Raw genomic sequence first — 24743 nt, 5'->3', positions numbered from 1 at the left:
GCATGTTTCAAATGTTGGTGCCCACCTGCCATAGCACCAAAAGTAAACTGCAAAATAGTTACATGGCTTAAGCTTTCCCAATTATAAAATAACACACTTCCCTAGCCATATCTTTTGGAATCTAAGGACCCATGATATGATAATCATAAAATTCTAGAGCTAGAGGTCACCTGAGGTCAAAGTTCATGTCAAAAGGGCACCAGAGAAAGAAGCATTGTGCTATATCCAAAGATCATGAGCAACAGAGGCTACACCAAAAGATTTAAATAAAATCTCACAACAAAAAATTCTAAATTCATCGAGCCCAAATGACCTTTGCCCTCTAGGGAGCACTAGGTGGGAAGAGTTTTGGGTGGTCACAGTGACTTGAGGGTGCCGCTGTGATTTAGTGGGCAAGGTCAGAAAAGTCAGACTTCCTGAAATGTGCGGGGCAGTTCCAGACACTGAAGAATTATCCCACTTAAAATACCAAGACAATGACTTTGCTCAATACAAGGTTTCCCGCAAACACATACCATGGAAAGGTATGGCTCTCTAATTTGTCCTTAAGTCCCAAAGTTAGTGATGTCCACATATGCGTGTGTGTGTGTGTGTGTGTGTGTGTGTGTGTGTGTGATAACCATTCTACATTCTCTGGCCTAAGCTCTCTCTAGATTTGGAATCTACAGAGGAAGTATGCCTCTCTCCCAACTCATACCCCCACCCCATCCCAGTCCACATGCCTCAGTTATGTCTCACTCTTGTGATCCCATGGATTGTAGCCAACCAGGCTCCTTTGTCCATGGATTTCCCAGGTAGGAATACTGGAGTGGGTTGCCATCTCCTACCTCAGGGGATCTTCCTGACCCAGCCATCGAATACCATGTCTCCTGTGTCTCCTGTATTGCAGGTGGATTCTTCACCACTGAGCCCTCAGGGAAGCCCACAGAGGAGGTATACCTCCTTACAAATATCTTTATAAAAGAACACAGCTATCAAGTCTCTCCTTTCTTGGTTTTCCCCTTTCCCACATAAAGGAAGTCCAATATGTATCTTACTTTTTAATTCAAGAAGGTTACCATACTAATTATTTCTGTAAGAGATAGCCACTCATGGTAATAAGCTACCACCGCCATGGAGAGAAAGTACCAATGGGCTCAAAATTAAGCTTTCAGCTGAGAACAGGGTGCAGGGCAGGAGATGTTTTTGTTTTATTGCGGGAGGGGGCACTGAGGGTGGATGGAAGGGGTGAGGACGGGGGTTATTAAAAAAAAAAAAAGCAGAAGCGCTATAGATAAGGGAAGCCAAAGGGGACTTAGTATTGGCCCTCTGACCAAAATGTGAAATCCCTGAGCACAGAATCTTAACCAGGGCCAATAGGGTAGAGGCAGGAGGAAGGGTTAGAGCTTGAAATCTCCCCAAATTATAAGCAAAGTGTTGAATGTAAGGACTATTTGAACAGAAAATTTCTACCTCACATTACTTTCAAAGAGGTACAGAATCCCAAAAAGGCTAAAAATCACTGCTGTGGTGACAAGCCTGGTCCTCTCCCCCAACAAAAAAGGCACAGAACAGAAATTCAATGCAGTGAATTTTAGAAACAAAATGGCAGACCAAGTTGTATAAACTCAACCACGAACACAAAAATAACAACTGTTTGCTGAAGCCAATTAAGGCAACTTCATATAAACAATGAAGAAAGTCAAGGAAGAAATCTTGAGAAATGGCTCGTGGTGCCTGAAAACATATTTAAGGACCAGATGACAGCCTGGGATCCAGACAAGACATTCAGTAGGAGCTGGCTCCAAACCTGAAGAGAAGAAAAAGTGGGCCCAGCCAGCAGCTGTAAGTGGTCCCACAGGCTTTTCAAGCACTGAGCCCTGCCACTTCTCTCTTTAGAGCTCTGGATTCTTAGGCTTTGGGGTTTGAAAAGTTGGCTGACAAAGGATAAAAATACTCCTACAGTGTTGTCCATAGATTTAGTTGAGAGAACCACTCGAGGGACAGAGAATTTTGTAAGTTTACAAAATCCTGGTGAGTCTAGACATTACATAAGAACAGAGGGAGAATCCATCACTCGAGCAAGCCACCATTTACTGCTGGGCTGAAGTAGATTAGATCCTTCCCCAGAACACCTGCTTCTGGGAAGTGTGCTTATGGCAAAGCACACTTTGCCTATAGCTTGGTTCCAAGTATCCTGTTCCTCTCTAATAGATCAGCAGCAGGATAGGCATTACCTGGGAATGGGTTAAAAATTGGGACCACACTACAGACCTACTGACTCAGACTCTGTACTTTAACCAGATGCCCAGATGATTTCTGTGAACATCAAAATTAGGAAGCACTGTAACTCCCACCACAGAAATACAGAACAATGAGGCTGTTTATCAAGTTATACGGAATTTTAAAAGCAACCTGCCAAGGCTGGGCCAAGGATTTTGACTACAAGTGTTGTAGCTGTGGAGACGGTCAACACCTCAACGAGGTAACTTTTCTTTCTCCTAGACCTAAGGATAAAGAAAAAATTATCCAAGATTCACTTACCCATTGATAGATGTTCTAGACATAAACAGGCTAAAAACAGATGACACGAAAGAGTGATATAATTGGATAAATAGCCAGCCCGATTTCTCAATGCTGTTGTTTAAGAAGATCTGTGTTCCTTGATCAAGGTAACTCTGAACAAAGACAGCCTGGAGTGACTCGCATAATTTCTCTCTGTTGCACACATACCACTAAAAAGAAAGAAGAATGAGAAAAATGAAAACACAGAACTGAAGCATCATCTAAAAAATCCGAAAACGAAAAACAGAAGACTAAATTGAATCTAAGATTTCCAAATACCATAAATCTCATGGCACTTTAAGAGTAATCATCTCTTATACGACCTATAAGGTATAAAATACTTCCTCCTACCTAGTTTCTGGTTTAACTCATTACTTTCAGGGGCAGGTAAGAGAGTGGAGGAAGGGTGAAGAGGCTTGTGAGTCATGCAGCTTGGGAGGTGACAGAGCCAGGCAAGTACACTGACTCCTGGCCCCAAACTTCTAGCACTATGGCCCACTGTACCCCGAGATTAAGAAAGCTCTGTTGGCCTCTCCTTCATGGAGATTCAAGGCAAGAAGGCAGTAACTACCAACATTAACCTTGTTTTCTATCTAAAAACACTCAATGCAGTGATTTAACTCGAAGCCACCAAACAAATCAATAAGTAGCAGGATTTAATATTCCAGTGACCAGGGACTTCCCTGTAGTCCAGTGGCTAAGACTCCATGTTCCCAACGCAGGGGGTCCTGGTTCGATCCCTGGTCAGGCAACTAGATCCCACATGCTGCATCTGAGAGTTCGCGTGATGCTATGAAGATTCAAGATGCCGAGTGCTGCAACTATGACCTGGTGCAGCCAAATAAATAAAATAATTTAAAAAAAAAAAAAAAATCCAGTGACCTGATTTAGCTACCCTTTTCGTTGTGGGCTATAAAGAGACCTGTAGAAATACTGGTGTGCTTTACCAAATCATTTAACACTGTTTAACAGACAGGAGCCAAATGTGCTTGAAAAGATTAAGATCTTAAGGTCATATGCAAACAATAAGAAGACAAAGTAATACCACACTAAGAAGCAGATTACCGGGAACAGGCTCTATCCAGAACAAACATTTTAGAACAAAATTCAAGGACCTCAGTTGTGGCTGAAGTGTGATCTTGTGTAATAAAGGTTTCCCATCTTCACTTAGAGTTAGTACACCAAGAGGAGAAGCAGCCTGTGGGACGCAGCTTCAGAGTGAGCCCACCATCAAGTCCCGGCTCAGCCATTCCTGTGTGCGAGCTCACACAATCACTTAAATTTCTGAGACTCTGTAAATTCATCACTGGTTTCTGTCTATCCTGGTAGGTTACTCTGAGGATTAAACAAGTTAATGCAGGCTTATCCTCAATACAGGGCCAGACACATGAGACTCCTATAATAATAGCAATGAGATAAGGGTCCTCTAACATGGCCTGATAAATAAAAGTCAGTCCATTAAGTATATGATGAAACTGCTGAGTAGATCAGTTACTATTAATCTCTTATCAACTAAGAAACAATTTCCCCCAATGAAGAGACAAAAGTAACCTGCTTACCCTGACAAGTATGACCACTCATCAGCAGTAGGTGTCCCGTAACTGCTTACATAACCGATCGACCAATTTAACAGTCATCCTAAGCTTGCTAAATATTTAAAGAAATCTTGGGTAACACTGCCAACACTAACGCTGATATAACCAAACAAGCACATTAAAGTTTCAGAGATTAACTAATATTTTTTACAAACTCTGTGCCCTGACTTGATAAACCAAATCTTTCAAACAGCTAATGGTTTTGTGTTAATTCACCATTAAACACTTTTACCAAAACTGCTTGAACTTGATACTCTTTATGTTTCCCACTATATGACAAGCTATGAAGCTTCTTACATTCACTGCCTACACTTTTTATCTTGGTCTGAAAATGTTCCTGCTTAACCATTAACTAATTCTTAATACTCATTGTGCCTGAAGTTACGCCCCAGTGCAGGTCATAAATCATTTTTTATTATACTCCTGACCTCCTGGTTCACATTCTAAACTCTGTAATACTGAAGCCATTCTAACTTTTATTTTCTCTTAATTCTCTGAAATGACTAATCAAGATGAAAGCCATCACCTGGGTAATAGGCAATCAGGTACATTCTATTACTGTGGACAAGAAGTCATTCACGTGGAACAGAGTAGCTAAGAATTCCTTGGCACCCACTTGTAAATGGACAACCAGAACAATAACGGACTCTGACTTCCAGAACTAAGCAAGAACGGGCACCATTAACTGCAAATAATGCTTACAAATGCCGACCCCCCCAAAAAAGCCTCAAGTTTTTAACAGCATTTCTCTCATCAATATTAACACATGTGGTTGAACCTTTACTGCCAGACAAATCTTTCAGAAAAGAAAATACTTCCTGATCAGAATATGCTACAGAATAAAAAGGAGTAATGCCCTTCTCTTTAAAGATGAAGGCTGAAACACATGTTCCTCCTGACAATTTGTATGGAACAAATGTCAGTTCCACGGCAGCATTATTCATAATTACCAAAAAGTGGAACAATCCCAGTGTCCATCAGCTGATGAATGGATAAACAAGATGTAATTGATCCATACAACAGAATATCAATCAAACATAGGAAGGAATGAGGCACTGATTCCTGAGATGTGAACTATGAATATTATGCTAAGTGAAATAAGCCAGTCACAAAAGGCCACAGATTACATGATTTCATTTACACAAATTGTCCAGAATGGGCAGATTCAGAGACAGAAAGTAGATCGTGGTTGCCAAGGGTTTGGGGAGAGGAGATAATGGGGAGTGTCTTCATGCTAATGTATATGGGATTTCTTTATCAAGTGATGAAAATGTTCTAAAATTAAGAGAGTGGTGATGGCTGTACAACTTTGTGAAGTCTACTATAACCACTGTTTACTTCAAAAGATGAATTTTACAGTCATGAATTATATCTTGATAAAACTTTAAAAAAAATACACAAACATTAAAGTGTAGGTGGCTTCCAGAAATTAAAAATGGTTTGAAAATTTAAGGAACTAAGCATTTCTCTGAAACTGCAAATTTTTAAATGCAAATCTTATGATGTCACAACCCTGCTTCACAGAAGTTATGTTAAAATAATATTCAAAATACTTAATATGGCTTACAAGGCCCTACAAGATTTGTCCATTCTGTATCCACAGCCTCACCTCATGACACTCCCTATCAGCCCATAACACCCAGCCACTCACTGTGTCACAACACTGCACCCTTCTTTCGTTTTCTGGAAGGCTCATTTCCCAAAGCTGTTTCACCTGGTATTTGCTGTCTCCTACATTTCCCACTACCCCAAGTGACCTAAGCCTAAATATGTCCTTTGAACTTCCAGACTAAGATGGATCCCCTGTTCTAATACTCTCTCACGTCTCATGTCTCCTCAGTAACATTTATAACCACTGACCTGAATCAGTTCAGTTCAGTTCAGTCACTCAGTCGTGTCTGACTCTTTGCAACCCCATGGACTGAAGCACACCAGAACTCCCTGTCCATCACCAACTGTCAGAGTTTACTCAAACTCATGTTCATTGAGTCGGTGATGCCATCCAACCATCTCATCCTGTCGTCCCCTTCTCCTCCCGCCTTCAATCTTTCCCAGCATCAGGGTCTTTTCAAATGAGTCAGTTCTTTGCATCAGGTGGCCAAAGTATTAGAGTTTCAGCTTCAGCATCAGCCCTTCCAATGAATATTCAGGGCTGATCTCCTTCAGGATGGACTGGTTGGATCTCCCTGCAGTCCAAGGGACTCTCAAGAGTCTTCTCCAACACCACAGTTCAAAAGCATCAATTCTTTGGTGCTCAGCTTTCTTCCCAGTCCAACTCTCACATCCGTACATGACTACTGGAAAAACCATAGCCTTGACTAGACGGACCTTTGTTGGCAAAGTAATGTCTCTGCTTTTTAATATGTTGTCTAAGTTGGTCATAACTTTTCTTACAAGGAGTAAGCATCTTTTAATTTCATGGCTGCAGTCACCATCTGCAGTGATTTTGGAGCCCAGAAAAATACAGTCTGTCATTGTTTCCACTGTTTCCCCATCTATTTGTCATGAAGTGATGCCACCAGATGCTATCTTAGTTTTCTGAATGTTGAGTTTTAAGCCAACTTTTTCCCTGTCCTCTTTCACTTTCATCAAGAGGCTCTTTAGTTCCTCTTTGCTTTCTGCCATAAGGGTGGTGTCATCTGCGTATCTGAGGTTATTGATATTTCTTCCGGCAATCTTGATTCCAGATTGTGCTTCATCCAGCCCAGCATTTCTCAGGATGCACTCTGCATATAAGTTAAATAAGCAGGGTGACAATATATAGCCTTGGCGTACTCCTTTCCCGATTTGGAAACAGTCTGTTGTTCCATGTCCAGTTCTAACTGTTGCTTCCTGAACTGCACACAGATTTCTCAAAAGGCAGGTCAGGTGGTCTGGTATTCCCATCTCTTTCAGAATTTTCCAGTTTGTTGTGATCCACGCAGTCAAAGGCTTTGGTACAGTGAATAAAGCAGAAGTAGATGTTTTTCTGGAACTCTCTTGCTTTTTCCATGATCCAGCAGATGTTGGCAATTTGTTCTCTGGTTCCTCTGCCTTTTCTAAATCCAGCTTCAACATCTGGAAGTTCACGGTTCATATACTGTTAAAGCCTGGCTTGGAGAATTTTGAGCATTACTTTACTAGTGTGAGAGGTGAGTGCAATTGTGCGGTAGTTTGAGCATTCTTTGGCATTGCCTTTCTTTGGGATTGAAATGAAAACTGACCTTTTCTAGTCCTGTGGCCACTGCTGAGTCTTCCAAATTTGCTGGCATATGGAGTACAGCACTTTCACAGCATCATCTTTCAGGATTTGAAATAGCGCACCTGGAATACCTGTTTATAAATTGCATGTTCAGGGTCTGTCTTCCCAGGCAGACACAAAGCTCCATAAAAGGTCAGGGACAATGACTGACTTCAGTGCCTGGTACAGTTACAGATGAACAACAAAATGTTCATCTATTTAACAATAATTGTTAAAAAATCACAGGCAGTCTAACAGATAGAAGTTAGTGTTTCTAGTAAAATCCTGAAGAGAACACAAGGATAACCATGGAGACAGCTGTCACTGGGTTTTGTCAGTTTCTAAAACTTTAAGGTTTTTGTAAGGCCTTGCTTAAACCCAATTCTGCAAATAGTGGTTAAGCTACCCACCCACCACAGAACTACATTAGTACAGCAAGCAGTGAAGGAAGACACAGAACGTCTACCTTATCCCAGGCACCTGGCAAAGCACTGCATGTTTCATTTCCCACCTTACAGTGCCAAATGAATGGGCTGCTGAGCACTCCCAACTGATTCAAACTCCTGTTCAGGGGCATGTGGTTTTTCAGAAGTTTTTTTTCAAAGAAGCTTCTCTTTGCTTTGTTCTTTCCAGTGTGCCTGTCTGTGAGATTCAATTCTAGAAAAGAAAGCAGGACTATTCTGCCCAATTAAGACTGGATAAATGGGTCTAAAGATAATCTGATCTAGATAGTAACAGAATTACACTAAGCCAGCGTTTTTCAACCTCAGCACCATTGACATTTGGAGCCGGATAATCCTTGATCTGGGCTGTGGGATGTTTAACAGCATCCCAAGCCAGTGCCCATCAGATGCCAGCAACACTTCCCCAGCCCCCAGTCATGACAAACTAAAATGTCCCAGACATTGTCAAGTTTCTCTGAGGGTGCAAAATCACCATGGCTTAAGAACCCCTACATGGGCTTACCCAATTCCTTTAAAGTAGAAATGCAATGTTCCTATAAAATTATATTTGCTTATCAGACTGAAGGATAGAGTTAAAAGTTTTTCTGAACTTACTTGGAGTTCCTCAACTAGTCAGATACATGGCATATAATAATCTTTTCTTCCAAAATACAAAAGACTTGAGCCCATTAGGAAAATTAAAATTAGAAAATTATTTTAGAAAATGAACTTTATGATTTTAGGTAATGTCAGCTGAGCGTAGATGATTGACGCTTTTAAATTGTGGTGTTGGAGAAGACTCTTGAGAGTCCCTTGAACTGCAAGGAGATCCAACCAATCCATCCTAAAGGAGATGAGTCCTGGGTTTTCATTGGAAGGACCGATGTTGTAGCTGAAACTCCAATACTTTGGTCACCTGATGCGAAGAGCTGACTCATTGGAAAAGACCCTGATGCTGGGAAAGATTCAGGGCAGGAGAAGAAGGGGACGACAGAGGATGAGATTGGCTGGATGGCATCACCGGCTCAATGGACATGGGTTTGGGTGGACTTTGGGAGTTGGTGATGGACAGGGAGGCCTGGCGTGCTCCGGTTCATGGGGTTGCAAAGAGTTGGACGTGACTGAGCAACTGAACTGAACTGAATCGTATACACGTTTGTATATACATTTGTCAGTCGCTCAGTCGTGTCCGACTCTTTGCAAGTTTCTTGGGTAATGTGGTTCAATAATAAATAAACATTTGGTTTTTATCCCAAGTTCCCAACACAGAGCACCTAAAACCTTGAGGAAACTCCAGAGTGAGTGTATGGTCATGTGATGACCAGGAGGGCAAGATGGAACTTTCAGTCCCACCTCTAATATCCAGGGAGGAGACAGAAGCTAGAGATTGAGTTTAACTAACACTGGTCAAAGATTTCATCAATCACACCTTGGTAACGAAACCTCCATAAACCCCTAAAAGACAGGGTTCTGGGTGCTCCCAGGTAGCTGAACACACGGACATGCTGGGAGGATGGCTTACCTGGACAGGGCTTAGGAGCTCTGTGACACCCTCTGCCTTCCCCCGCCAGTCCCTTGCCCTATGCCTCTGTTCCATTTGGCTGTTCCCAAGTTGTATCCTCTATAACAAACTGTAAACAGAAACCAAGTGTTTTCCTAAGCTCTGTAAATCGTTATCTAATTTGACGAGGGGTTGTGGAAACCCCAGAATTTGTAACCAAATCAGACAAAAGCATGGGTAGGCTATGGACCCTCAATCTGTAGCTGGCATGTGAGACACACGTGAGGACAGTCTTGCAGGAGGGAGCCCTTACATCTCTGGGCTGTTAACTCTGGGTAGTGTCAAATAGAAGTGAATCACAGAACACCTAGCTGGTGTCAGAGAATTGGTTGGTGTCACAAGAAAGACACCACAGTAAGACCTCTCCCCCCGCATTGTTAAACGTGACCAAAGCATGCACAAACTGGATAAAGGCCAGAACTTCAAGCACTTGTTTTCATCTTTATCTGCTCACAAACAGCAAAAACAACTTGGATTGTTACATAATTTCATAGTCTACACAGAGCTCCACTAGAGTGGGTACAGCTTGCTATTAAGAAGGCAACCTATTTTCACAGCCCCTCAGGCAACAAGGCTTTGTAAGAGGGACACCGTGAAACAGTGGGGAAAGCCTGGGCCTTGAAACCAGACAGAGCAGGATTCAAAATTCCAACTCTGCTATCTATTAACTGTGCTCTTAAGCAAGTTTCATCGCTCTTAGCCTCTGTTTGTAAAATGGGGATGTACCACCTACCTCCAAGAATTGTTATAAGGATTAGAGAGGATAATATATACACACAGTGCCTGACACTTAATAGAAGCCCAATAACTTGATTTTCTTTCCCTTCCTGTTCAAGGTTCACAAAAGCCAGTCGAGAACTGAGGTTCAAGGGAATCCCCAAACCACACTGTACGTCTGGGCACTCTGCCATTCTCAAAAGAAGTGAGTAACCAAAGACCTGAGGTATTCAATACCACTAAAGGCAACCAGAAAGGCTCCACTAAAGGAGTACAGGAGAATCTTAGCTACTGCAGTGAGTGGTAAGACCAACCTGAAGACACTGACCTTGACAGCTAAGGATTCAAAAACCACATTCTAAGCTCTACAATGCAATCATATCAGTCCAGACATTTAATCACTTGTGTATCAGACTGCCTTGTGTATCAGATTCACTGATACCTTGTACAAGGGCTTCCCTAGTAGCTCAGACAGTAAAGTAACCGCCTGCAATGCAAGAGAGCCGGATTTGATCCCTACGTCGGGAAGATCCCTAGGAGAAGGGAACGGCAACCCACTCCAATATTCTTGCCTGAAGAACTACATGGACAGAGGAGCCTGGCGGGCTATAATCCATGGGGTGGCAAAGAGTCAAACACAACTGAGCAACTAACACACACACACCTTGTAGATATGCACAGCACAGGTGTAAATATTCAAATCATTCATTCTTTTCCTACAAATGATACAAACCTAAACCAACAACCTCTTTATAGGAGACTTGAAAGTGCAGAGTAACAAGACACCCTCACTTCCATGCAGGGAAAGATTAGATTAAATCACTTCAATTTTGATTTAATAAACAAATTATTGGCAATCTTCATTTCAAATACTTACTAGCTGTTAGTAGTTTATAATCCCAAGACTTTAACAAAGCTTCAGAGGATCTGAAACAGTCTTTGACAGGAAGTATCAGGGTCCCAAGGGCACCTTCACAGGGGAACATAAAGGCCTCTGGTACACCCCAAAGAAGGGACCTTCCTTGTTCTCTAAAACTGAACCTAACACTTGTTTAGGGTTTCAACACAGGTTATTAGGAAGGAAAGAAACTCTTTTCAAAATCTCTTTGGTATTCCACTGAAAAAGCCTCCAGACTTTCCAAGGCACTTCAGAGGACACAAACCTATCTATCAGCATCTGTCTGGCTAGCTGGCTGACCCCTCTGGGCACTGTTAACTCATGCCTAACTTTGGTCCACCTCCACAAGCCAGCTGGGTAGTGAGAAGCAGGAGATGGAACCTGTATTTAGCACAACCTTTGACCTCTGGCTGTGATGTCCATGTACTATTTTTTCATCTGAAAGAAAATCCAAATTATTTCAATTCTATCTTAAATCCATCATTGCTTATGGCAGAGCACATTTCTGAGTTTACATAAGAAGGCAAAAAGAAAAACTCAGATATACACATATTTGCAATTTTAAGTTACCTTATATATTTATTACTTTTTATTGAAGGATAATTGCTTTACACAATTTTGCTGTTTTCTGTCAAACCTCAACAAGAATCAGCCATAGGTATACATATATCCCCTCCCTTTTGAAACTCCCTCCCATCTCCCTCCCCAAGTTACCTTATTAATTCCAGATAATGTTATCTGTGCTCTTAAAAAACCTGGCAGTGTATCAACTGGAGAAACAGTCCTGGCCTGGTTCCAGGGAGTTCTATAACAATTCTTTTGTCACTCCATCAATTGAGAAGCTGCTGAATGACTCTTATTATCAAGAACCTAGTTAGTGTGGCCTAAGAGTTCTTTCAAGTTTCAATAGCTCTTTAACAGTTGCCTTAACTAGCAGGTGCAATGCCTCAAAAAAACTAGATTCAAAGTTACTGTCGTTATTACTTTCTTTTTAAGTTCTGGGTCAGCCAATGTTGAAAAGTCACATATCTAGTTTCTCACTGCTGCTACTGCTAAGTCGCTTCAGTCATGTCTGACTCTGTGCGACCCCATTGCCGGCAGCCCACCAGGCTTCCCCGTCCCTGAGATTCTCCAGGCAAGAACACTGGAGTGGGTTGCCATTTCCTTCTCCAACCTGCCTCACTTTCTTCCAAGTAAGTCAAAGTACCCAGCTTTCAATCTGTGATTAAGAATGTGATGCTGATTAAGAAAACTGGAAATTTTCTCTGAAGCAAACTTCTTAAAAAAAATTTTTTTCCCCTCACTTTACAGTCTGTACAAAAAAGTCAGTGGTGCCTGTTTGGCCGGCAAGCCATATCGATCTGTGCTGAGAAACCCCTTCCCTTCCTTCTCACTTGCCCCAAATGAAACACAAATCCCAGCTATGAAACTAGCACACCAAGCACACCAAACCAAGGTATTAAAATGGTGCTGTGACTATGGTTTAGAGCTGCTTTAGCCCAAAGGAGCCTTGCCTCTCCAGGATTCAGAAGTAAATAGCTATTTTTAATGAACAAACTGCCTAAGATCTCTCTTTTAAACACAGAATCCACCACCATAATTTCTTAATCAAACATAAGGAAAACTTGTAAGTATAGTTCAATCAAATCCATAACCCTACTTCCATGCAACTGCAAAAGATCCAGATGGCTGGCTATGGAACCCACATACCCAAATGAACACCAGAAGACCTGGTATAAACTATTAACTTGAAGGGAGGGAAAGCATTTAGAGTTAAGTTACTTCATAAGCAACAAAGTTTATAAGGATCCTGGAACATAAAGCAGATAACAAATCATCAACTCAGCCAGGGCAGAGAGAACAGTCTCCTATTTCATTTATCTCACTGTGGTTTCCATAAACATCTCTTTTGTTCACTTTAATCTTTTATTCATGGACAATATTTTCATAATGTGAATGCATCAACTCAAAATAATGTCTTGAGTGACTGTTCTAAGGAAAAGAGCCAATCTTCCCCCTTCTACTCAATATTCAAAAAGCACCAGATCAGTCTTCATTTGGAGAAACTAGCTGCCCAAATTGTTATGTTCAACTGGTTAAAACACACACTTATTACACATACTTGAGTATCTTAGAAACATAATGAAGCAAAGGAGGTACTGGAAACCAGTATTAATTTTCCTTAGAACCTGACAGATCCAACTTTTAAAAAGTATACAACTGAAGACATTCTGAGATGTCTTGTTAGGCCATCGTCTGAGGCTGTCTGCAGCTATAATTCTACCTAGGCCCCATAAAAATCAAGTGACTTAAACAGTTTTTCAGTTTTTATAATATGTCCATTTCTTTTATGAGCACTGAAAACATCAAGTATACTGAAGTATCAGTAATCTCAAGTGTTATAATAAATATCTATAGTCAAGAGACTCTACTATAATTCCATGTCAATGGAAATAAGCCTTTTTATCCTACCCAGAACTTTATTTCTACCAGCTGTTAAAGATGACATTTCTACTCACTGTTTTACATCATTATCCATGTTACTTCGAGATATATATATATCTTAGTAACCAAACATTATCACTACAGTACAACTCTAAAAATGACTAATCCATTGCAGAGAATGTGGTTTTACAGGTTAAGGTCACCTAGTAAGTTTATGTACACTCCTAACAATATTTCTTTGAAAGGAATGATGCTAAAGCTGAAATTCCAGTACTTTGGCCACCTCATGCGAAGAGTTGACTCATTGGAAAAGACTGATGCTGGGAGGGATTGGGGGCAGGAAGAGAAGGGGACGACAGAGGATGAGACGGCTGGATGGCATCATTGACTCGATGGACGTGAGTCTTAGTGAACTCCGGGAGTTGGTGATGGACAGGGAGGCCTGGTGTGCTGCGATTCATGGGGTCGCAAAGAGTCGGACACGACTCAGCGACTGAACTGAACTGAACTGAACAATATCATTGGAGTGATTAACAAAGTATTAGTACAATAGCTGTGGGATTACAAAAAAATTCTATAGACATTTATAATTTCCTTTAAAAATAGAAAAAGCCCACTACAAATATTTTCTAAATAAAAACTAAACACTATTTCTCTGAATGGATTGTTTTATCTCCTTAGATAATTCTTCAGTTTCATTAGAACACATGAAATCAACTTCAGGGTAAACACTTGGCATCGTAGGAAAAGTAATCTATGAAAATGATGACACAAGATGGGGAGTAATTAGCTACCGCTCTCTGGGAAAGCAAAATGTACTATAACTGCTAGCTATTATAAACCAACACTCCGGCAGAGTTCAAAAGCCAAGAGGCTTTCTTCTCAATGTCATGTTAACCGCAAACTACATTATAATCAAACACGAAAGACCTCACTCTTAATTCTGCAAATGCACAAGGGGCACAAAACTAAGATAATGAAAAAGACTATCCAGCCAGCCACATCGTCATCGTTCACGGTGCACAACTACAACTCTTTTAAAGAATTCGCTCCTGCCCAGTTCTAATAACCCTTCCAGTGAAAGCTTGCATCACCTTTCTTGTTACCACATCTCTCCGGTCAGATACCAAAATCAAAGTTTGAAGGAGATAATCTCTCTCTTAGGTAGGAGGGGAAGAAGGTTCGACAGGAGAGGAGTGACGACTTATCAAACACATTTTTAAGTGCTTAGGGAAAATGTCACCCAAACGAGCCCAGAGAGTTAAATGGCTCACGCTGCAAGGCTAAATTTCTTTATGGCACCTTTGTACGTTCAGAGATTCACCAGACAAAAAGAGGGACCGGCTTTTCGGCGTGATACTCGGGGCTGATGGAAGCTGTCGGGGATAATGGGTTTGGTCGGGTCATTCAGTTCTCAGGCCTCGGTGCCAGATGGGTCCCCAGATGGGTCGCCACGCGCCGGCCCGAAAGTTCCTCCGGCCGGCCGCCAGGAGCGGACGCCGAAGTGGCCGAGCGTCTGCAATCACCGGCCGGGACCCGGGAACAATGCGGGGCTCCCGGGCGCTCGCGCCGGGGCCCGGGAGGGAAACCGGAGGTCGTCCTCCTCGCGATCCGCCGAACAAAAGGAGCCGCGGGGCGCGGACCGGGCGCCCGGCCCAGAAGACGGTGGGGGGGAAACTTTGCGAGGGGCCGGGGCGGCGGGGCGAGGCCCGGGGGTGCCTCACGCCGCAACACCCCGCACAATAGCCGGGCCGAGCGCGGGAAGGCTGGCCGCCCCGCCCCCGCCCCGCCGGGCCCGGTTCGGGTTCGGCTCCATACCTGGTGGTTCTCCTTCCTGCCGCCCGCGGCCGCCGCCGGCCCGCCCGGGCCGCTCGTCATGTTCACGTACAGGGAGCGGGTGAGCGGGCTCCGCAGGGTCCACATCCTCCGCGCCAGCCACACGGACGCCAGGCTCAGGCACAGCCAGCCCGCGAGCAGTCTCATCGGGGGCCTGCGGCCGCTCGCTCCGATCACCGCCGGGGCGAGGAGGAGGACGCGCCGCCGCCTCCAGCCGCTGCCGCCGCCGCCGCCCAGGCTCGAGCCATCGCGCCCGACTCGCCGCCCATCCAGCCCCTTCAGGGCCGAGGCAGGGGGTGGGGAGGAGCGGGCGGCGCTCAACCTTCCCGCCTACCCGGTCCTCTCCGCCCCCGGAACGCCGCCGCCGCGGAAGGCAGTTTCCACCCGGAGCACAAACGCAACGCCTGCGGCGCGTTCTCTCCAAAGCGCGTTCCCTCGGCCTAAAGAGCCAGCCGGCCGGGAGGTGGGACAAAGGGAGCGCGCATCCGCCTGGCGCGCGTCCCCGCCTCCCGTCTGGTTGCGGCTCCTTACAATGGCCTAAATGATTTTAATATTAATACTTCTAGGCCAGGGGTGATCGTTCCGAAGGCGGTAACTGAAGCCTCCCCGTCCCTCCAAGGTAGTGTCTGCAGTTCTTCTGGTCTCTCGTCGCCTTAGTCTTTGCCCCTGGGCCCCTCATCCACCCCTGGGCGGGACTTTTCTCCAGGTTGTGCAGATTGACCCCTGGGTGACCCTCATCCCCTTCGTACATTCATACAGCGAAGTCCTTGCCAGAGACAGAGATTGCCAGTTTTAACATAATTGCCAAGCTACATGGCTTCCTATTCACATTTACAGCCAACCAGCCAGACCTCCACCCCAAGGACCTACACCCTGCTTCGCAAGAGCTGCACAGTAGACGTAAATCTAAGTGCAAAATGTTACCGCCAACTCCTCCCCACCTCCCCACCCAGTTCCTCAAGCCTGGCAGGTTGCTGGCTACCTGTTTCTAAGAGGCATCGGCGAAAACTCTGCCTCTGTTGGAAGCTTCTGCAGTTGGGGCACCTGCAAGTTATGTTCTGGTGTATTGATGACCCTGTCCAAGAATGAAAACCCCTAATTCGAGTCCCTGCGTGCTCGTTTCCTTGAATTAACAAACGGAAGTTGGATCCAGTACTCGTCAAGCCAACTAAGATTTGCAAGCAATATTTACCCAGATGTGTCTTTGATCATTTATAGCACAGGAAGACCTAGCAACGTTTCAAAACTGAAAGGTTACACTGTGTTCCTGTGTCTGAAGCTCTTCCTGCTGCCACCAAAGCTACAAGTAAGGAGTCAAACATTTCATGGGGCCTATCCCTTTAACACCTTGTAGGTTTGTTTAGAAAATGCTTCTAATTTAAATGCACTAGACATCATGTAATACATTTTATTTTAATTCAAAACAAAAGAAGCCTTTCTGTTAACTCCATTTGTGCACTTCAGAGATGGTTATTTAAAAGTGTCATGGTGATCACTGATGAGGAACAAAACCCTTCCTTATCCACAAACATTTTTATTAGCTTCTAAGAACCTCAGCTTGGCACCTTTCACTAACAGGAACATCTTGTTGCCTAATGTAACACAGGCTATAACAAACAAACAAACCAAAAAGGCAGAGAGGAGGAGAGTACTTTGTGTTCTCTTTCCAGCATACTCCCTAACTGCTTCCTGCCAAAATCCCAAAGAGCCTGCACCTTTAAATCTAGTTCAAACCTCTAGTGGTCCTGACCCAAATCATCAAAAAGGAACTATAGTAGCAAGCTCAGATAATTCAGTTTTCGATGTCATCTCTCTCCACTGCCTCTTAGGATCAGTGTCACAGGTACAGCAACTCTGTGCCAAAGAAAGCCTTCATCTTTTTAGAGGAGGTGAGACGGGTTGGGCAGGGGGCTGTAAAAGCAGCATGAATGTATAGAATGACATATTTCATTTCTGCAAACAAAGGAGACCACAAAATAAGCCCCTCAACTATAGAGTAAGCCTGATGAACTGAGAAGCAGCAACTAGATGGCTGCTGTTGTCTGAAGGGTTTAGGGTCATTTGACTGCCACGAAGCCCAGCATCTCAAAGAAGCAGATTTTCACTTCAGACCTGAGCAGGTGGCCTGGAAAAAATAAATCAGTCTCACATTTAAATACTCTATAATAATCACAGAATATTCAACTACATGTTGTTTACACTTAGCAAGCACAGGATGAAACCAAAGCACAGCATGATCAAATGATTTGCCTAAAGGTAGCAGAACAAATTCAATACCAGACCTTTTCATAGAACCTGGTATCCCAGCTCACAGTCCTTCGATCCATCTAAGAAGCCTTGCTGTCTCTCCCTTCTCAGAGAGCCTCCTGAATTACAAGTGAGGAGGAAGGAAAACAGCAAGAGTAAATATACTAAGCAGAAGTTCAGATTGCCCTCAGGGACTGCCCCTTTCCTACATCGACTAGAATGTCACTGGCTGTATATTAAAACCTCAGTCATCCATCACAGAGAGGGGAAGAGGCATAGATAACACAAAAAGCCAGCTAAGAGCCAGTATTCTTTCTGACCTTGAAATGCAGTGATATTCAAAGGACACATAAATGACACCTTCTGTGCTGGGCTTTGCTCAGTGTTCCCCTGACCAGGAATCAGGTGTCTGGCTTGGGTCACAGCTCTGTGCATAGGTCCCAAATCTTGACTGGATCACTTTCCTATCTAGAACTCTAGGCAGGGCGCTCTTGGTTGTAATTGTTCTTATCGGCTGCAATTTACGGCATTTTCATGTTCTCTTTTCAATTAGGAAGAGAACCTATATAGAGAGAGCTGGATCTGTAGAGAAACACAGAATGTGCTGCCATTGTTGCTCATTGTCATCTTGTTGAAGAGATAATGATCTAAAAAGAGTATAATCACATGTTTTCATGGGCTTAGATTGTGTTTATGCTTCTTAATATTTTGCAGAGTATAAGAAAGGTGCAAGTTTCCCCCCGTGTATTCAGTGGATGTTCCTTGTGGTTATTAAGCAATGAGTACCTCTAAAAAAATGAAATTAGTAAATGTATTCAATAAATTTTTTTTATATTAGTAAATGTAACGGATTCTTATCTGAACTTTGTTGATATGATGTCAGGCATATGCAATGACGTCACTGTGGCCTCTGATAAAGTGTAAGCTAAGGCGAAAGTGCAAACAGAGAAAAACAAATATATTAACACGTACAGATTCTGAAAAAAATGGTACTGATGAACATATCTGCAGGGCAAGAATAGAGACACAGGCATTGAGAACAGACTTTGGACACAGTGGGGAAAGGCGAGGATGGGACAAATTGAGAGAGTAGCAGTGAAACCTACACATTACCGTGTGTAAAGCGGATAGCTAGTGGGGGGTTGCTGTGTAACTCAGTAAGCTCCACCGGGGGCTCTGTGACCACCTGGAGGGGTGGGATGGGGTGGGAGGGAGGTTCAGGAGGGAGGGGACATATGTATACCTATGACTGAGTCACGTTGTTGTACTGCAGAAACCAACACAATTTTGTAAAGCAATTATCCTCCAATTAAAAGTAAAAAAGTTATATAGAGTGTTTAGTGTAGTGCCTCAGGACATAGTAAGTTCTCCAAAAATGTTAATTTTCTCTTGCTTTCACTATAACTTGGATAATTCACCCTCTCCTGAACCTCCCTTTCCTCATCTGTAAACTGGGGCCATGATTTTGAGAGCTTCCCCAGTGACTCAGTGGTAAAGAATCCACCTGCCAATGCATGAGGTGCAGGAAATGCGGGTTTGATCCCTGGCTTGGGAAGATCCCCTGGAGGAGGAAATGGGAACCCACTCCAGTATTCTTGCCTGAAAAATCCCATGGACAGAGGAGCCTGGCGGGCTGTGGTCCACGGGGTCGCAAAGAGTCAGACACGACTGAGCGTGCACACACACACACACACACACACACACACGTGATTCTGAACCACTTAGTCCACAACACATCTGTGAGAATCAGATGATCTGAATGCCTTGTAAACTGTAAAAACTCAACCAAGGTTATCATAATAACGATGCTTATTCCCAATGTGACTGATCTCTGCAAAGCTACCCTCCATAAGACATTCCCTTAGAGCCCAGGATGTTAGCTCCTCCTCCTCTGTCTATTCCCAGACCTCTTCCTGAGACTAAACTAAGAGAGTGAGGATGAAAGTGTCCGAAAGGAATATGAAACACAAAACTGCTTAACATTCAAGCCTAAGAATCCAAAAATCAGGCAGCAAACTCAAGTTTATGTACTTATCAGGCGTGCCTACCTTCTTAGTAGGAAAACCTTTGCCCCTCTTCCCAGCTGGCTCGTTTGCATCACCTCTGTGCCAGCCACAGCACTTCACCTACTTAGAACCTTCTGGACCCCACAGCCTCCCTCCCATGGCAGTCTCATACCTGTTTCAATTGATGTCAGGGATAAAGTTGGAAAGACCAAGAACTGCCACTTTCACATTGGCAAGAAGATTTATTGAGTAGACGCAAGGCATGAGGCACTGGACTAAATGGAGAGGAAAGCAAAAGAAACACAATGACATCCTCAGAGCTTACTATTTAAGAGGGAGGATTACTTTGTGGGTGCAAGTAATCACAAAATGAATAGTTCACTACAGTCTGCTGTGTGCTACAAAAGAAGTGTACATGGTTAGAAAAATGAAAGCTGTCCAGAGGAAGTGTGGCTTTGCAGCCCTCGTTTTGACATCTCCTTGCTAAGCCTGAGAGCTTCCGAGTTGCCCAAGTTCCTCTGGACTACAGGTATACCAGTAATTGTGGGATAAAAACGTGAGGTACCTCTAAGAGTCCTCTGGGCTGCGAACATCAGAGTAAGCCACCTGTGTACTTAGGTTGTAAATGTATGCTACTGCTTCTAGGATCCCTAAAAGAAATTTGCCCGTGTAATAGTTTGATCCACTTAAAGGAAAAATATGTTATTTCTTTAAATGTATATTTCAACCCAGCAAGGTCTTTCCAGCAGCAGGTCTGAGTCGGAGCTCTGATAAAAGAGAAGACTTGTTTTCCTTCACTTTCTGGGGCATTTTCAAAGGTTCAGAACTCTTCTTTCATCTTGTTTTACATGTATTTTCAAGACATCCCTATCCTTGGCCTCTTAATTGCAGTCTTCTGCATGTGTGTGGGTTTGATCCTGTGAAAGGCTGCTTCCTCTCCACCCAACTCACCCCGTAACTTCATGCCACTGTGTTTTCATAGTCTGATTTTGAAAATATAAAGCCTTCTTATTTTGTGGCTCTAAAATATTCAAACATATGGTCTATATGAAATACATGAAAAAATTGCATGGTATGTTAAGAAAGCTTTTAAAGCTTTAAATATTTTATAGTAGACAAGGCGTGTATGTACGTATGTACATAAACATGTGCTAAGTCACTTCAGTCATGTCCGACTTTGTGAGACCCTATGGACTATAGCCCCGCCAGGCTCCTCTGTCCATGGGCTTCTCCAGGCAAGAATACTGAAGTGGTTTGCCCTGCCCTCCTCCAGGGGATCTTCCTGACCCGGGATGGAAGCCATGTCTCTTATGTCTCCTGCATTGGCAGGTGGGTTCTTTCCCACTAGCACCCTCTGGGAAGCCTGTACATAAACCTAAGTATCTTAAATAGTTTGTATAACATACCCCAAAACCACATCTCTGCTGACATGAGAGAAGACCACTATTTTATCTTGCACAACCACAAACTGGTCTAAAAAATGAAAAAGAATACGTTTATGAAAGTTAATACTTGAGCAATCAATCAGCCTGAAAATCAAACAGAACCATCTCCCTTCTCTGTGAAAACTGTGATTGATTTGCTAGTAGCCACAACTAATGTGAGTTTGTCTTACGACTTAGCCTGGGATCTTCCTTAAACATACTGTGTGCACAAATCATTAAATCCAGGCGAAAGGCATTCAGTTATTAGATAACCAAAACCTTAGATTTTGAGAACCCTGCAATTGTTCCATATACTTCCCTAAAATTGACAAAGTAGATACTGAAAGCAGCTCTTAAGCTCTTCTACAATTGTTGTTGTGTTAGATGCTCAGTTGTGTCTGACTCTTTGCGATCCCATGGAATGTAGCCTACCAGACTCTTTTGTCCATGGGATTTCCCACGGAAGGATACAGGAGTGGGTTGCCATTCCCTTCTCCAGGGGATCTTCCCGACCCAGGGATTGAACCGGATCTCCCGCATTGCACACAGATTCTTTACCATCTGAGCCATCAGGGAATAAACTTTATTTCCATGTTCATTAGCTTTCTATGCTCAAGTCTTTAAAAAAAAAAAAAAAAAAGTTTTACATATGACAGCAGCCTTTCCTCCACCACAGAGACTTGTTCTGAGCCAACAGAACTCAAATCCCACCTTCCCCTCTTGCCTCCCACACCAGGCCCGAGAGGAAGTGGGGTGGGGCAGGGGGCTCTGGGAGAAGCCAGTTTTGCTCAAGAAGCTCACTAAAGTGAAGTTTGGTATCTATGAATATAGAACAGGCTGTTCTTCCTCCAAGAATGATCTGTTTCATAACCAAAACTATAAATGATACTGGAGCCAAGTTTGTTACTTTTCAGACATCTTAACAATGTAAACAAATTGCCTTGGTTTTGTGAAATCTTTTTTTGCTTTCATTAGGAGACATTTATAGATTATTTTCACCACATCTACAATGCTCATCATGATTATTCAGTAGAGTAAGTCTTCAGGAAAATAAATCTGGGTTATTCCTGTAGGGTTTGATAGTACGATAGATTCATTTTTAGAATCTCCAACCCTTTGTTTGATTCATGGACTGGAATTTCTCCACTGTTGTCTATAAATAGCAGCCCATGTCTGTAAGTACATGACTGTATTTTCATCTTGACACTTGGTAACTCATGTCATATTTGAGGACATCTAACATTTGTTAGCTTTTTTAATTTGGAACTTGTGTGTCTGTTTGGACACAAGCATCAGGAATAAGTTATTTTTTGACATATGTTTAAGGATGTTTCAAGAAAAAACTGTCAGATTTTTTTTTTTTACATGGTTGGTGGTACATGGAGTCAATCATAAAATTGCATTCAAAAATTCTGGAAACTGGAAAATAAAATTGCTGAGAATCACAAATTGGGTTATGTGCTCTAACCCAATACACACAACAGGTTAGAGCAAAGTGATGCAAAGTCACGTTTAAAAAGGCAGGTCCCCAAGCCAAGACTTGACTGCACATTGACTGAAGGAGGGTAATAACATACTAAGAATTAACAGCTCGTTGTGGGTGGAAGATGGAGAGGATTGGATCAGCCTTAGGAAGTGGAAAGGCAGGTGGATTTCGCAGTGGCTCTCCACCATAAGCCCAGGAGACCAAAGTCAGGTCTGCTTTGCTCCAAGCAGCAGGTACCACTCTGTGTAGCTGGAGATGGGCGCATTCATTGTCTCAAGCACCATGACTTCATCCATTAACATCATCCTGAACTGCCATGTCCCTCATTCCCACATGTTGTATTCCTTATAGAGCATGAAAATGTGCTGATGGGGATAAATACCCATCTATCCCATGATAGTTTTGTGTCAGAATATAAATTAATAAATAGGTTTGGGGCTTTTTTTTCTGCATTGGTCTGTGAGTTTTATTCATGCTAACTTCCTGTTAGAGATGATTCCATTCTCAATGTAGCAATGTATTAAGTTTCTATAACAATAAAACCTCAGACAGTGATGAATTTACCTACATCATACTGCTTACTTGCCTCCTGTGAAGCCTGTATGCAGGTCAAGAAGCAACAGTTGGAACTGGACATGGAACAGTGGACTGGTTCCTAATTGGGAAAGGAGCACATCAAGGCTGTATATTGTCACCCTGCTTATTTAACTTATCATGAGAAATGCCGGGCTGGATGAAGCACAAGGTGGAATTAAGATTGCTGGGAGAAATATCAATAACCTCAGATATGCAGATGACACCACTTTTATGGCAGAAAGCAAAGAGGACCTAAAGAGCCTCTTGATGAAGGGGAAAGAGGAGAATGAAAAAGCTGGCTTGAAACTCAACATTCAAAAAACAAAGATCTCGGCATACAGTTCCATCACCTCATGGCATATAGATGGCGAAACAATGGAAACAGTGACAGACTTTATTTTCTTGCGCTCCAAAATCACTGCAGATGGTGACTGCAGCCATGAAATTAAAAGATACTTGTTCTTGGAAGAAAAGCAATGACAAACCTAGACAACATATTAAAAATCAGAGATATTACTTTGCCTACAAAGGTCTTTATAGTCAAAGCTGTGGTTTTTCCAGAAGTCATGTATGGCTGTGAGAGCTAGACAATAAAAAAGGCTGAGGGCCAAAGAACTGATGCCTTCAAACTGTGATGCTAGAGAAGTCCCTTGAGCTGCAAGGAGATCAAGTCAGCCAGTCCTAAAGGAAATCAACCCTGAATATTCATTGGAAGGACTGATGCTGAAGCTGAAGCTCCAATACTTTGGCCACCCAATGCAAAGAACTGACTCATTGGAAAAGACCTGATGCTGGGAAAGATTGAAGGCAGGAGGAGAAGGGGACTATAGGGGATGAGATGGTTGGATAGAATCACTGACTCAATGGACATGAATTTGTGCAAACTCCAGGAGATGGTGAAGTACAGGGAAGCCTGGCGTGCTGCAGTCCATGAGGTCACAGAGTCGGACACAACTGAGTGACTGAACAACAGCATACTCCTTATGGGAATGATGATGACCAGTCAGCCTTCCCTCACCCAACAAATATCAGCCCTCACTTGCCTGAAACACACAGTGTATGGGAATGAGGCTTTCTCAGATGCCTATGGTTCTTATTCAAAGCCTTTTCTGTCCCACCACAGACTCCCTCCCAGTCCCTCGTCCCCGTATCAGTTTGTTCAGCCCTCATCTTTACCATCAAAAACAGGATGAATATTTACTGCAGGAGGCAGGAAGTTAAAATTCTAGTTACAATCCTGATACTTTCTGTGTGACGTTGGAAAATCGTATAACCTTAATCATTTTGTCTGTAAAATTGGAGATTAATAAAGACTACCCGTACGTAAGGTCACGGACTTGGATCAGAGACTCTTAAAGTCTCTGCCAGTTACAGGATCTGCTACTTTGCTTACTTTCTTTTGTGAATTATCAATTCTGTGGATTTTTCCCAAAGGCTAATATAAACATATCTGTACTTACATAGTATACAAGAGGAGTGGTATAATTTTCTGTGTTTACTTACATAGTATACAAGAGGAGTGGTATAATTTTCTGTGTTTCCCCCCACACTTTAAAAACAGATCTCATAAATTCAGAGTTGCGTAACACTCTATAAGATAAATGACAAACAGTGTCCTTCAAATAGTACATAACTGTGACAAAGTTTAGAAATGGAGATATTTTTTGTTTTGAGAGTGATGTGTTTGACTAATTGTCAGCTCCTTATGACCTGAAACCAAAGTCCTTGCACTTCTGACTCCTCCC

At 42.9% G+C, this 24743-nt stretch overlaps 1 protein-coding gene across 3 annotated transcripts in view; it reads right to left on the bottom strand.

Moving 5' to 3' along the window:
* The window catches only part of METTL9 (methyltransferase 9, His-X-His N1(pi)-histidine), a 49959-nt gene extending 32358 nt beyond the window's left edge, over positions 1–17601 (bottom strand). Inside the window, exons 1-2 of one of the 3 annotated variants that reach the window (XM_019987745.2) lie at positions 17542–17601; positions 2524–2714 (exon numbers count right to left, since the gene is read on the bottom strand). In XM_019987745.2, coding sequence (XP_019843304.1) covers positions 2524–2714; positions 17542–17586 — 236 coding nt within the window. In that variant the 5' untranslated portion in view covers positions 17587–17601. Of the gene's footprint in view, positions 1–2523; positions 2715–15241; positions 15660–17541 lie in introns of those variants that run through there. The other 2 variants (XM_070779793.1, XM_070779792.1) reach the window with 2 other exon arrangements.
* Between the last annotated feature and the right edge of the window lie 7142 nt (positions 17602–24743).

Source organism: Bos indicus, chromosome 25 (assembly GCF_029378745.1).
Source record: "Bos indicus isolate NIAB-ARS_2022 breed Sahiwal x Tharparkar chromosome 25, NIAB-ARS_B.indTharparkar_mat_pri_1.0, whole genome shotgun sequence".
NCBI lineage: Eukaryota > Metazoa > Chordata > Mammalia > Artiodactyla > Bovidae > Bos > Bos indicus.
Note: the sequence above shows the minus strand (reverse complement) of the source record. Positions and strands in the feature narration are given on the sequence as shown.